The 13,566-nt window shown below is 44.1% G+C and overlaps 1 protein-coding gene across 5 annotated transcripts in view; it reads right to left on the bottom strand.

Moving 5' to 3' along the window:
• Nucleotides 1–13,566, bottom strand: part of DOCK9 (dedicator of cytokinesis 9) — a 299,398-nt gene that overhangs the window by 160,374 nt on the left and 125,458 nt on the right. For all 5 annotated transcript variants that reach the window (XM_023218031.2, XM_023218032.2, XM_023218035.2 and 2 more), the window contains exon 2: nt 4,966–5,082. In XM_023218031.2, coding sequence (XP_023073799.1) covers nt 4,966–5,082 — 117 coding nt within the window. The remainder of the gene's footprint in view (nt 1–4,965; nt 5,083–13,566) is intronic.

Raw genomic sequence — 13,566 nt, 5'->3', positions numbered from 1 at the left:
ATTTATTTTTCGTAGAGACGAGGTCTTGCTGTGCTGTCCAGGGTGGTCTTGAACTCCTAGGCTCAAGCAATCCTCCCACCTTGGTCACCCAAAGTGCTGCGGTTACAGGCACATTACAGCCAACGAACCCGGCCCAACATGCTCTTTTTATCCTTCTGTACAAGCTCTATCCTCTGTTTGTTTACACCAGACACTAAAGTCTAATTTTTATGAAATATGAATGGTAGCATAAATTTCTTCCAACATTCTTACTAATCACTACCTTTCTCACATTCTATCACTTTACATAGTTGCACAAGCATTAGTAAGCTGTGTAACAAGTCAGGATACAAGGAGCTTAAAAGTCAGATGAAGATTCAGTGAGTTAATCACAGGGTTAACAATGTCCCCACCAACAGGACCATCAGGTAAAAATACTCCCACCTGAAGGAGAATCGTCACTGGAAATCAATAGTCAACTGCCATCCAAATCCCATGTCTTTGATGGAAAAGGCGGGCGTCCTGGGCTTGACTTTCAGTTAAACAGAGGCTCATCATGTCTTAAGTGACAAGTCAACTTATACAGCTTGACTTAAAGCCTTTTAATCTAAAGGTCATTACCTCTGTCTAACTGCTTGTTAAAGTTTACCTCTAACTTTGCTCAAGGAAAAAGTAAGTTCTCACATTTATGCCAAATAAACTGGGTAAGATGACAAAACAATAAGAAAAATAAAGGCTTATTAATCAATGGAAAAAAAAATACTCTCCAGTCCCTGTTTTACCTGCACTTTTTAATTTTAGAAATTACCTACTTCTGCCAAACCGAATCATTGATCCTGCAAACACTTTTACAAATCTAGTCACTGGGACTGCCACATGTTCCAAACAGTATTAATATTTACTTGATGAATCAAAGAAAAATAACCTAATTCTTGTAAAAATTTTACTAATTAGTAAGGTAAGCAATGGGTATTCAACCCTAGCACCTAGCAAGGAAGGCATTTTGTGCATGTGGAGGTGGGCAGGTGGGTGGGAGGACAGAGGCTCAAAGCCAGCCCTTCTCAGGACCACAGCATGGGGTGGGGGGACACCTGCAGCACGCAAGAAGCCTAAGAAGCAGGTTGTGAAGGGCCAAGACCACATACTCAAGTGTTTATGTGCACAGTGCAGACAGGCAGTAGGAAAGGAACTGAGAGAGTAGGGTAAAAAGTTTCTGTGGACTTAAATAGCTTCAGACAATATGGGATTTCAAGTGGTCTCTAAAGGGTAGGAAAGATCTAGAAGAGAAGACCCTGCTGGCAAGGAGAACCATGAAGCCAAAGCAGAGATGGCAGAGATCCCCCAAGCAACAGGATCTGATTCTGCAAAAAGAAGGGCCATCAGCTAGTGACGGCTGCAGGCCCCTTGGTGTTCCTGTCCCTGGCCATGGCGATCACATATACTTTACTTCATTAATATTCCCTTTTTTTTTTCTGAGATGGAGTTTTCCTCTTGTCGCCCAGGCTGGAGTGCAATGGCACGATCTTTGTTCACTGCAACCTCCACCTCCCAGGTTCAAGTGATTCTCCTGCCTCAGCCTCCCAAGTAGCTGGAATTATAGGCGCCCATCACCACGCCTGGCTAATTTTTGTATTTTTAGTAGAGATGGGGTTTTGCCATGTTGGCCAGGCTGGTCTCCAACACCTGACCTCAGGTGATCCACCCACCTCGACTCCCAGCATGCTGGGATTACAGGCATGAGCCACCGTGCCTGGCCTACTTCATCAATATCCTGATGGCTGGGAACTATTATTTTGATTTTTTTCCGTTAGTTTGTTTGTTTTGAGATGGAGTCTCGCTCTGTCACCCAGGCTGGAGTGCAGTGACGCGATCTTGGCTCACTGCAACCTCTGCCTCCCGGTTTCAAGTGATTCTTCTGCCTCAGCCTCCCGAGCAGCTGGGATTACAGGCACGCACCACCATGCCCGGTTAATTTTTGTATTTTTCAGTAGAGATGGGGTTTCATCATATTGGCCAGGCTGGTCTCCAACTTCTGACCTCATGATCTGCCCATCTCAGCCTCCCAAAGCGCTGGGATTACAGGCGTGAGCCACTGCGCCTGGCCTATTCTTTTGATTTTTAAAAATTCACGTTTACTTCATGTCTCTCTTCTTTGCTGCTGTTGTAGCAAATGCTCTACAGTCATCCTCAGGCAACTACATGCAACCTGCAAATCTTTTCTTGACACAACTCATTTTCACAGAATATGTAGATACCTTTAGGATTGGACCAATAAAGGCTCAAGATCAACATGTGCCTACTTGAAAAATGTACACAAGCATCACCACTATTCATGCTTATATTTTAGTAAATTGTCATTTCAAATATATTTGGCAGAAATGTACACCAAGTTCTATTATTTTAATAGTTAACTTACATTGCTTAATTATTTAAGTGCAGTAAATCACCCCTCAGCATGCGTTTTGCTGCTGCCATTTCCTAACCAACTTGGTATTACTTTTCCATATGAAATAAAACACTTTTCCCGATCTAATTTGTTCCCTCTGCCTCTAATAATACAGTAATTCTGCTCTTATTCTGCCTAAGAAAACAGAGAGAGAAGGAATCTGTGGCACTGCTAAGACCTTTCACTCATCCAGCTAATTAGACAGTTAATAACATCACTGAGACAATTTAACTAGAAAGTACAGAGTACACGGCCTTAACTGGTGAGAAAGCGGGAGTCTATAAGAAAACAAATAATTGTACGCAAACTTCACTGGGGCCCATCACAATTCCTGTGATGAGAATCAAAGCTCAAATTCAAGCTCCTAAATCTCTAGGAAAACTTCCCCCCAAACAGAAAATAATATTTGCTCATCTCCTTAGCCTACAAAATGCTAGTGAGTTCTTTGCCTTTCCTAGAATATCTGCATCTGGTATCACCAGAGTAGTTAAAAGCAAAGGGGACACAGTAGTTTTCTCAAAGTTTAAACTGTCTGATTCTGCAACTCCTTAAACATCCAGGTATCCTGTTCCCTTGGGATAAGATGATACTCAACTAACTGTATCTTGTTTCTTTGGTTTGTTTCTTAAGCAGTTTTATCTCAGTCATACAAAGACAATTTTTCATTCTAGGTTGCAAACTCAAAACAGTTGTTACTCTAATTAATACCAAGAAGACCACATACTTCATGTTGGGAGAAATTTGAGATAACCTTTAGCTTCCTCAGACAACACTACAGGAAAATCTTGTCAACATGGAGTATAATTTATAATCATTTGATTTTGCTTTTCATTTGTTGCCAAATCACAGGCAAAAGCCGTCATTCAGAGGTTCCCATTTATTTGCCCGTTCCTGTGCAGTTTAGTCACATAATGAAGAATGCAAAGCATGATATTTTTTGGCATGACCTCAACCCATTTACCAGTTACTTTAGCAGCAACACCACATGAGTGGTCAATTTCATTCCCATGGGCATTCCTTTTCTGCAGGACAGAACTAAACAATAATCATTTTGGGGCTCATGTATCCCTAGCAAGTTAGAAAGAGTGAACATTTGTGAAAATTCTCACCTCTGTTGTAAGCTGGAGTCTCTTAAATTTGGTAGGGGAAAAAACTTCAAGGATCATAATTTAACAATTGCTATTAGCATGGAAGTTTCTAAAGACAATGAAGTATGCACAGAGCTGTATACAGTAAGTTATGTTCTGTGGGGTGGGATTAGAGAGAAGGTGTGGGGAGGCTTTTCATGTCAATTATTTCAATTTTCCCTCTCATTTATCTTTTTGTACATGGATATAACACTTTTGAAATCAAACAACAAAGAATCAGTGAAGCTTAAAATAGTATAAGGCAGCTCGATTCACAAATGACACGGCTTAAATGGTAACAGCATCAGGTAGAGAAGCATCCAACTAAGAGCACCAGAGGAGAGTAGAAAGAAGTGCCAGGATTAGGTCCCAGGAGAGCAAGGAAAGTAACCAGAACCTCCAAATGGACCCAGGTGACTCGCTGCAAGGCATTTAACACCACTGGGCTTCCCGGAGGAAGAACGTCCTTCTCACTCCTCAGCAGCCTCACAGCTTCTTGTTAGTCTCTTAACCACAGGCCATAGCCTGAAAGAGCAGCACACAGCAGGAGCTGTGCTGAGTCCTCCACATTTCTTCCAAGGAAGAGCACCCACATTACACTAGAGAGGTAAACTTCAGGACATTCCTGGTTAACCTTGAACCCTTTGCTGGGAGTCCACACACAGTGCAGGGTCTCTGAAGGCAGGCTCCCAAAGTGCCATCCTAAAAAAATGCATGACAAAATCTCCCACTGCTCCCCAGCAAAGCCCATCATTAAGATTCTAAGGTACTTGGCCAAAAAATCTAAATCAAAACAAGTCTCAAAAGACACAAAGGCATTTGTGCCCACTAAATCAGCCCAGACAGAGTATAGCACTTTTATTCAAGACACACACACACACACACACATTTTTGCATACTTACAATTAATATGCAAAACTAATACCATTAAAAATTATCAACTCATGAAGGATGCTTGGAAGAATATAAAATAACTTTTCTTTCTTAAATAACATCTTATTTTCATCTTTTAAAAATCACAGTTAGGCCGGGCACGGTGGCTCGTGCCTGTAATCCCAGCACTTTGAGAGGCCAAGGCAGATAGATCACTTAAGGCCAGGAGTTCGGGATGAGCCTGGCCACCATGGCAAAACCCTGTCTCTACTAAAAATACAAAAATTAGCCAGGCATGGTGGCACATGCCTGTAATCCCAGTTACTTGAGAGGCTGAGGCAGGAGAATTGCTTGAACCCAGGAGGCGGAGGTTGCAGTGAGCCGAGATGGCACCACTGCACTCAAGCCTGGGTGACAGAGCAAGACTGTGTCTTAAAAAAAAAAAAATTAACTAACCAAATAATAAATCAATACATAGAAAAATACTGTTTGTTAACATCAAACACATGGTTCTATGGATAGAAACATAACGTTACTTACCTGAAAGTCATCGTAAGGGAAGAGCAGCATCTCCCGTAAACAGTCGTTCAGGATCTGAGTCTTCTTCTGGACGATGACATTTTCATAGTCGAGTGGCTCAATTAGCTTTGGCTTTGCCTGGAAGGTGAAAAGATAAGCAAGACATTCTCATAAACAAATGCCATTTCTTAAGATAAAGAACTTAATATGCTCTACTCTATGTTTTGTATTTTCTACAATTAGAGTGTGCTAGTTTTGCTAACAGAAAGAAACAGAAATAAGAGTTGTTTCCAAAGGGACAAAAAAATACTGGATAGTGTCCTGCTATACAGAGTGATGCTTGTTCAGTTATTTAAGCACAAAGGAAGCTCTGCATTCTGGTGGAGCTTCCAGTCATTTCTTGGGTCATCGCTGACTAGATATGTCCCCTTCCAAGCCTTAGAATCTGCCAGAGCTGCCCTGATTAGGTGTCCAGCCACGGCCTGCAGTCAAGGTCAGATGCCCAGAATGGCTCCAGCCACAATACCATCCCTTCTTGGCCCAGGGCCTAAACGTATGCACAGGACTCATTATTTCAGACAAGGCTCCAAGACACCCTTCTCTGAGTCTCAAAATATCCCTCCCTATCCCCAGATACTTATACTTAATATGTAATACCCAAAGGTAGAAAGATAATGAGCTGAGCCCAAACCAGGCAAGCAGCTGGGTCAGAGCCACGGGGACAGGTACTACTTAAACCCGGGCTCATGGGCGAATCCTAGGGGATGGGGACGTCCATCCCTAGCATGCACTGAGCATGAGAAAGAGGTAACGAGTAAGTAGGGAAGAAGAGAATATGGCTTTTCTAGCTATTTCCAAAGTTAGATCTATTGGTTAAAATCCCTTTATCTATCGCCAGTCACTGCCACCTTGTTTATGGCTCACTTTCCACATATGAGGCATTGACTGGGCTAGGTCAGGGATAAAGATACATATTCAACTAACTATATTATAGTAAGCCAAATGCTAAAATAGGCATATAGAAGATGTTATCAGAAGTAACTAAGTCCAGGGCGGGCGCAGTGGCTCGCGTCTGTAATCCCAACACTTTGGGAGGCCGAGATGGGTGGATCACCTGAGGTTAGGAGTTAGAGACCAGCCTGGCCAACATGGTGAAACCCTTTCACTACAAAAAGTATAAAAATTAGCCATGCTTGGTGGCACATGCTTGTAATTCCAGCTACTCGGGAGGCCAAGGCACGAGAATTGCTTGAACTGGGGAGGTGGAGGTTGCTGTGAGCTGAGATCACGCCACTGCACTCCAGCCTGGGTGACAGAGCAAGACTCCATCTCAAAAAAAAAAAAAAAAAAGGAACTAAGTCCATTATGTCAACAGTTACCAGAAGATTATTTTTGAAACTATAATCATCTGATATACACAATCTCAATAAATGCTTTATGTATTAAAAATGACAATTTGTATATAAGAAGTATATTAAAGATATTTGGTATGTGGCATCTAAATTGGCAACTGTGACCGAGGCTTGCTATTTGTTTCCAAAACCTGTCTCCTTTCCAATACAGGTGGACCACATTTCCCAGCCTCCTCATGGTTTGGTGTGCCCACGTGACTGTCTTCTAACCAATTTTACTGGAGTAGAAAAGATGGGGCCTCATCTGGGCCCACAAAAGCCTTCCATGTGGTCCCTCCCCCTTCCCTCTGCAGCCACGCACACAGGATCCAATACTGAACTGGGTGGCCTGAGGAAAGGATGGAGCCTAAGATGGAAAGAGTCTGGGTCCTGAATCCCCTTGCAGAAGACCGCCTGCTCAAACAGGCACTGAAATGCCCCAGGGGCAAGAACTGAAACACCTACTGTGTTCAGCTGCTGAGATTCTGGAGTTGTCTAAGTAGCAGTCAACTTGCTTTGCCTGTTACACAGATACATGCTCATATTTAACTCCAATTACTTGATTTAACAAGACTCTATAAAGATGTTTTGACATGCTAAGAAAAAAAGCAATGCCCAAATGAGTACGCAATTATTATAATTAAGTAAAATATGTGTTATGTGGACAGAGACTAAAAATATGCGAAGCCCAAAAAATTAAAGCTATATAGTAAAATGCTAGTAACGGTAAACTGTTTTTACATTCAAAAAAGGCAAAAGAACTTTATACAAATTATTTTTAAATAAGAATTGCCCAGAAAATATTTTTCAAACTATTTTAATTAAAAAAAAAGATTCACTCTTTTGTCACACTGCACAGAGTAACCAGCCAATAAATGATTGTTGGCAAAATGAATGGATGTCGTGATTAATAACATTTTCCCTAGGAACCGTAACCATATTCCTAATAAAACCCAAATACGCACATAACTTTCTAAAATTCCATTACAAAGAGGTCAGATGGACCAATATTCCAGACTGGGAAGACACCATGTTCTCCCTGGCTTACATGGTGGCTACCCCATAACCACGGGCCAGGGGGACTCTTTCATGACAACCCCAGCTGCCTGCCCAGGCACAGGCACAGCTGGGTGCAGCCCCCTTTGCACAGGGCCCTTGGCTCCACTCCCCCCAGGTAAGGCCCATGACTCTTCAGACTGTCAGAAGGCAGAGGTGCACTCTGAGTCCTGGACAGTGAGGGGCGTGGAGGGACACTGCTGAGAATGGGCTGTTCCCAGGTGCCAACGTTATTAGGTTTGGGGTTTTGTTTGACTTTGTTCCTACAGCAGGGCAGTCAGATGGCTTTCTACAAAGGGCATGCCCTCCAAGAAGCTGGACTGGCATCCCTGTGGACAGCCATCTAAAGAGTCCTGCTGCCACCCCTTCAGCAGCTTCCCCCCAGTGGGTGGCTCCCTGCCCACCAGCTCCAGCCCACAGGACCTCAGCAACCTTAGCCACCATCCACCATCCCTGGGCCACAACCACACTCTCGAGCGAGGCCTGAATCTCTGCCTTGGGTAGTGGTGAGAGGCTCTTCCCAGTTTGTTCTTTCCTTGGGGATCTCTGTTCCCGCATTTACTCTTCTTGTATCCTTACAGCAGGAGTCGGAAACTCTTTCTGTAAAGGACTTTGCCAGCCTTACAGTTTCTGTCACAACTGGTAAACTCTGCCATTGCGGCACAAAAGCAGCCACAGACAATAAGTACACACATGGGCATGGCAGTATTACAATAAAACTTTATTTATAAAAACAGGCAGCAGCCAGATTTTGCCCAAGGGCACAGCCTGATTTAGAGTTATCTTTACCCCCTAATAGAGTTAATTCCCTTTCACCAATTTAGTAATTCTTTATATTAATTTTCCATGTTCAATTACTGATGTGTTTCCTGTCTCGGGACATATAAGATACATACATGTTTACAACTCTTAATGTATTTAATGATTTTTTTGCACCTATCTGAATAAACTTGGGTTGCTTAAAATGTTTGATAATAAAAATATTCATGGGTCAGTTTCATGTATTTAGGGCACCAAATAATACTTTAATTAGATGAATTTGTTTCCCCCCAGGTGTATCTTGGAGGTATCTAATGAAAGGATGCAAAGTTGTGGCTACTATCTTGCTTTTGTGTGACAAAGTGTAACTTTCAAGGTGTTTTCACTGATCACAATTACCACTCAACAACTGAGGCTGGAAACTGAGGATCCCAAGTTGAGCTAATTGCTACAAGTGTCCCACCAAGTACCCAGCAGGACTGGACTGGGACAGAATGCAGTCTTCTGTTAAACAGAACTCTTTCTTCTCCTATACTAGGCTACCCTTTGAACAATGTGTGCTTAGCAATACTCAGCCATAGTAAATGTGTGAAGGAGAGTTTATAAGCCAACATTTCTGTTAAAGACTGGTCATGCAGTACCATGACCAGGAAAACTCATGGTACTGATTGAACAATAAGAGAAATCTCATGGAGGATTAACATGTATCAGGGACTGCGAAAATTTTCAACTTGTACAAACCCTAACTCAGTTCACTTAATGAAAGAACTCCTAGTGACCTCATAGGGCAGAGGTCTTTAGCAGCTGCTGGAAGCACTTCCGGGACACATGACTGATTCCAGGACACATGACTCACTCCCTAGCATGGGAGTGGTTCACATGCTGCCTAAGTTAAGAACAAGGCAAAAAGCTCTTGCTTCAAATACAAATACCAGGCTTAATGCCTCCCTTCTACAGGTGTCCTTTCATGGGGAAAAGAAAGAAACCATCAGAGGAGAAAGGCTGGAGAATGGAAACTGGTGAGGGAGAGAGGGAAAGGGAACAGAAGGAGATGCAGGGGAGGAAAAGGAAAAGAGAGGCAGGGATGGAGGCACCCTGGGGAGGAAACCAAAGACAGAAATGACAGAAGAAAGGGGCTTAGGAGACTTGGAGGTGGATCTGTGGGAAGTCACACCGCTGCATCCACTAAATTGTGGGTTAAGAGGATAATCGCCTATTTTCAACTCTTTTTAAACTATGATTCACTGGTGGCAGCTGTTCACTGTTCTTCAGCCCTGCTAAGCTTTTCCAGGTGCTGGTGGGACATGAAGGCGGGGACAGCCCACAAGGGTAAGGAACTGATTGGCCTGCGACATGATTAGTGACAAGAACGTCACACTAACAGCAAAATGATGTAGGCTAATTACCAGACTGCCGGTTCCTGCTATTATTTGTAAGAATGAGGCTTGGCACAGATCTGGCACACAGCCTTGGTTTTAAAGCTATCACAACATGCTCAAGTTCCATTCTTCCCCTGGTGACAGACTTCTAAGGGAGAAGTTCTTAATTTTCTATCTTCAAAAGAAAACCAGAATTACCCAAATTGACCATGGTTGTTGGTGGAGCTGCTCCGGAGCCATCAGCACTATCGTGTTTTGAAACCCTGAGAAGTCATCAGTTTGAACTGTGAATATTTCAGGATGCTGTTTTTCCCTAAGCATGGTGGGGCCTGGCTGACTCCCAAGCCCACGACATTCAGAGCATACACACTGGTGACTGCTGCTTTTATAGTGTATAAAAATCTAACTTGGTCTATACACAAGTCCTTCAGTTTTCCGCGTCATGTGGAGGCGCAGGTCCTTATCTATGAACATTCATTCCTCAGGCTTCCTGTGAAATCAGAAAGGGAGAGGGCAGTAGTACTTTCAGTCCACAAATAGTCCACAACACTGGTTCTGAAAGTGGGCTCCCAGGAAGTGGTGATTCAGCATCGCCTGGAAACTGGTTACAAAGGCAAATTCTGAGGCCCCAGTCCAGAGCCGAGTCAGGAGCTCCAGGAGCAGGGACCAGTTACCTATTCTTGAACACGCTCTTCAGGGGATGCTGGAAAATCCCTGATCGATCAGGATGCCCCAGGAACTAACTACATTAGAATTTTCAATTTCAGGGAGGAAGAAGAAACAAGGCCGGTCCCGAGCCTCCTCAAGGTTACAGACCCCTTTGAGAGCCTGGATCCTCTACCCACGAAAACTGTATACATTCTTTGCTCTCTATGATTGTATACACAGCTTCAAGGGGAGGGCTGTAATTCCCTGGAAAGTGGTCATGTGGAACTGAGTCAAAGAAGCCCTGGGCTAGTGGAAGAGCCAGGCCTGTAAATATTTAGCTCGATGTAAAGAGAGGTACTGGGAGAAGTGAAATGCAGAGCTAAGGTCAAGCCCATTGCCCTCCATGGCCTGTGAAGTTTCTGCGCTTTACTAGGGAAGGAATGCTTGGAGAGAGTGAAGAATGAGAATTCTTCAGGTGGACAAAAGCCTACCCTGAGAAAAGAGCCCCGCCTTAGCTAGGCAGATGCAAGGTTTCTAATCTCATGGTAAGCCAGGGGGCCCAGCAAAGAGGCAATGCTGCATCCACTGTTTCTGACACCAGCCAGCTCCAGTCACTCCCTCTACAGGGATAATGTGCCCCTCCCACCTCTACACCTGTCACAGTCCTACAGCCCCTTGGCCGAGGGTCTACAAAGAAAGCAAATGTGGCAATGTGGCAAAAAAGTTAAAGCAGAGCTGCTCTAGCCCCAGGCAGGCGTGCAGCACTTCACACAGAACTGGGGCACTACCTCCTTCCTCCCCACAAAGGTGGCCTTTGGCGCCTTGCTGCCACATCCTTACTTAGCAGCAGTCCTGGGATGCCTCTCATGACAGTCTTTGGCTTGCTGTGACCTGCGAACGCTCAGCTCCACTATCAGTGCCTCGGGGCAGGGCTGAGTCTTATTATCTTTGCCACCCTCAGCATCCCACTCAGGCCCCAGGGACATGTCCTGTTGGGCTAACAGAGCTTGCCAGTGGTTCCTGTATAGTTCCATTGTTGCTGGGCACCTTGGCTTAGAAGATTTCCAGGAACGTGCCTGCTGTGTCCACCCAATGTCACGACACAGAGAATGGGAGGCCCTGTCACAATTCAGACATGTTCTAAGGTATGTGGTCCCAGGACTACTTGGCGGTATGTAAGATTAGCCATTGCACAAACTAAGAATGCCCCCAAACTGCATTGCTCACATACAAAAGAAACCTAACAGAAGCTTTTCCAATCCTAAAAATTCCTGTTATCATTCCCAGATGTTGTGCAACTAGAAGAAACTTTTCTAAACTCTCAATAATAAAATATAAATTTGGACTACTCACACCAAGGGAAACACTGATCTGTTCTTGCGATGAAGAATGATGATACAAAATCATGATCATTTGAAGAGGCAATAAAAGAATATGAAGCCCCAAAACTGTAGGGAAGAAGTATGGAGGTGTATCAAGAGGTTCATTGATAAAAATGGGTTGTTTCCCTGGATTTCTGTTTATGGCTTGGGTTAGCTTTTTAAAATTTATTTCTTTTTAAATTCTAAATAAATGTTCACCTCCATGCCTTATTTTGTTTTCAAATGTTGAATTACTTTTCTTAAAGAAGGGCCCTAAAATTCTGTAAGCTTTGTCCCTCACAAAACCTTACTCTGCCCTGATAGGGTCATGTGTCCACATGAATGCTGAAGAGGATGGTAGCATGGTAAGGAAAGCCGAGCTGTGCAGTCACCTGGGGCTGTGGCTGGACTCAACTAGGTCAATGCATGGAAAAGGTAGAACCTTGCAAACTGTAAACACATATTATAATAAATTGAGTTATTCATATTATTAAATATGTTGCTTGCATGACAGGTTGTTATTGTTGTTTTTTAAATTTTTTTTTATTTTTTATTTTTTTCAGACGGAGTCTTGCTCTGTTGCCCAGGCTGGAGTGCCTTGGTGCAATCTCGGCTCACTGCAAGCTCTGCCTCCCGGGTTCACGCCATTCTCCTGCCTCAGCCTCCTGAGTAGCTGGGACTACAGGGGCCCACCATCACGCCCGGCTAATTTTTTTTGTATTTTTAGTAGAGACGGGGTTTCACAGTGTTAGCCAGGATGGTCTCGATCTCCTGACCTCGTGATCTGCCCACCTCGGCCTCCCAAAGTGCTGGGATTACAGGCGTGAGCCACCATGCCTGGCACATGACAGGTTTTTTAAAGAAAAAAAAAAAAAACTTTCCTCGACCTCCAGAAACATACCAAATAAAACAGGCAATAATGGCAGGGACATGCACAAAGGAAGACAAATAATGACCCAACATAGAGAAAACTGCATCACAGACATTGAAATTCAGGGGCTGAGCCCAAAGGAAACAGACAGCTGCTTATACTGTAGACGGGACTGAGTACTGCTGCGGTGTGTGCCAGGGAGGACGGAGAAGAACCACAGCTGCGGGTGGGCGATAGAGGAAAGCACTCCTGACCCCCTCCCATTAGGGCAGCTCCATGACAGCAGCAGGATCTTGGATTGTGAGGAAAAGAGCAGGCAGGCAGGACAGCCCATGGGACACTGCTCACAGAGAGTTATGTGGCATGATCAGAGTGGTTGGGGAGAAAGAGCTCCTCATCTCAAGGGACAACATGGACACAGGTGAGCCACTGATACCAAGGCCCTGCCAGTCCCCATGGCAGCGGGCAGCATGGCGCACCTCTAGCAATCACACTTCCCTACACCTCCCATCGGGGCCAGAGAACAGGACCCCACAAGGCCCCACCATGACCCCCCAACCCTTCAATCTCTCAGAACTCCCTCCCTCCCACAGCATTTGCTGCTTAGGGTCTGGCGGCCCAATATCATGCAAATTGAAATTCCAGATCAAAAGGCAATCAGAAGCAGGAAATGTTCTCAGCGCCAGGAAAAATGAGATTCCTCTGGATCCAGCAGACCTGCACAATGTTAGCCCACAAACTGAGTTCAGTTCTGGCCAAACATGTACAAAACCTCAAAAACCATGGGAAGAGCTAAGCTCCAAAGAGCAAAGCAATTTCACTGCTCTTGCCTCAGACGTGATAGCTTCAAATGAACTTTCCAGTCATTTCTTGTCCTTGTGTCTCTGGTGATTAAATGTTAACAAGAGCTGAAATCCCGAATGCCACTTCTTGAAATAGCAAACTAAATGGCAACTCTTGGAGCTATTTTAAGAAATGAGAAATTTGTCATTTCTGCTTATAAAGAATTTAGGACTTCCTTGATTTATCTGCATGACTATAAAAGCTACTTGATAGGCTGAGATAAAGTTGGTCCATTTTCAAAGCGCTTCTCAACATTGCCACCAGGACACCAGTACTGTTGCTGGGGATGGGAATGGGGAGATGGCAGCTAGCAA

This window comes from Piliocolobus tephrosceles, chromosome X (assembly GCF_002776525.5).
Source record: "Piliocolobus tephrosceles isolate RC106 chromosome X, ASM277652v3, whole genome shotgun sequence".
NCBI lineage: Eukaryota > Metazoa > Chordata > Mammalia > Primates > Cercopithecidae > Piliocolobus > Piliocolobus tephrosceles.
This window is presented reverse-complemented; position numbering and strand designations above follow the sequence as displayed.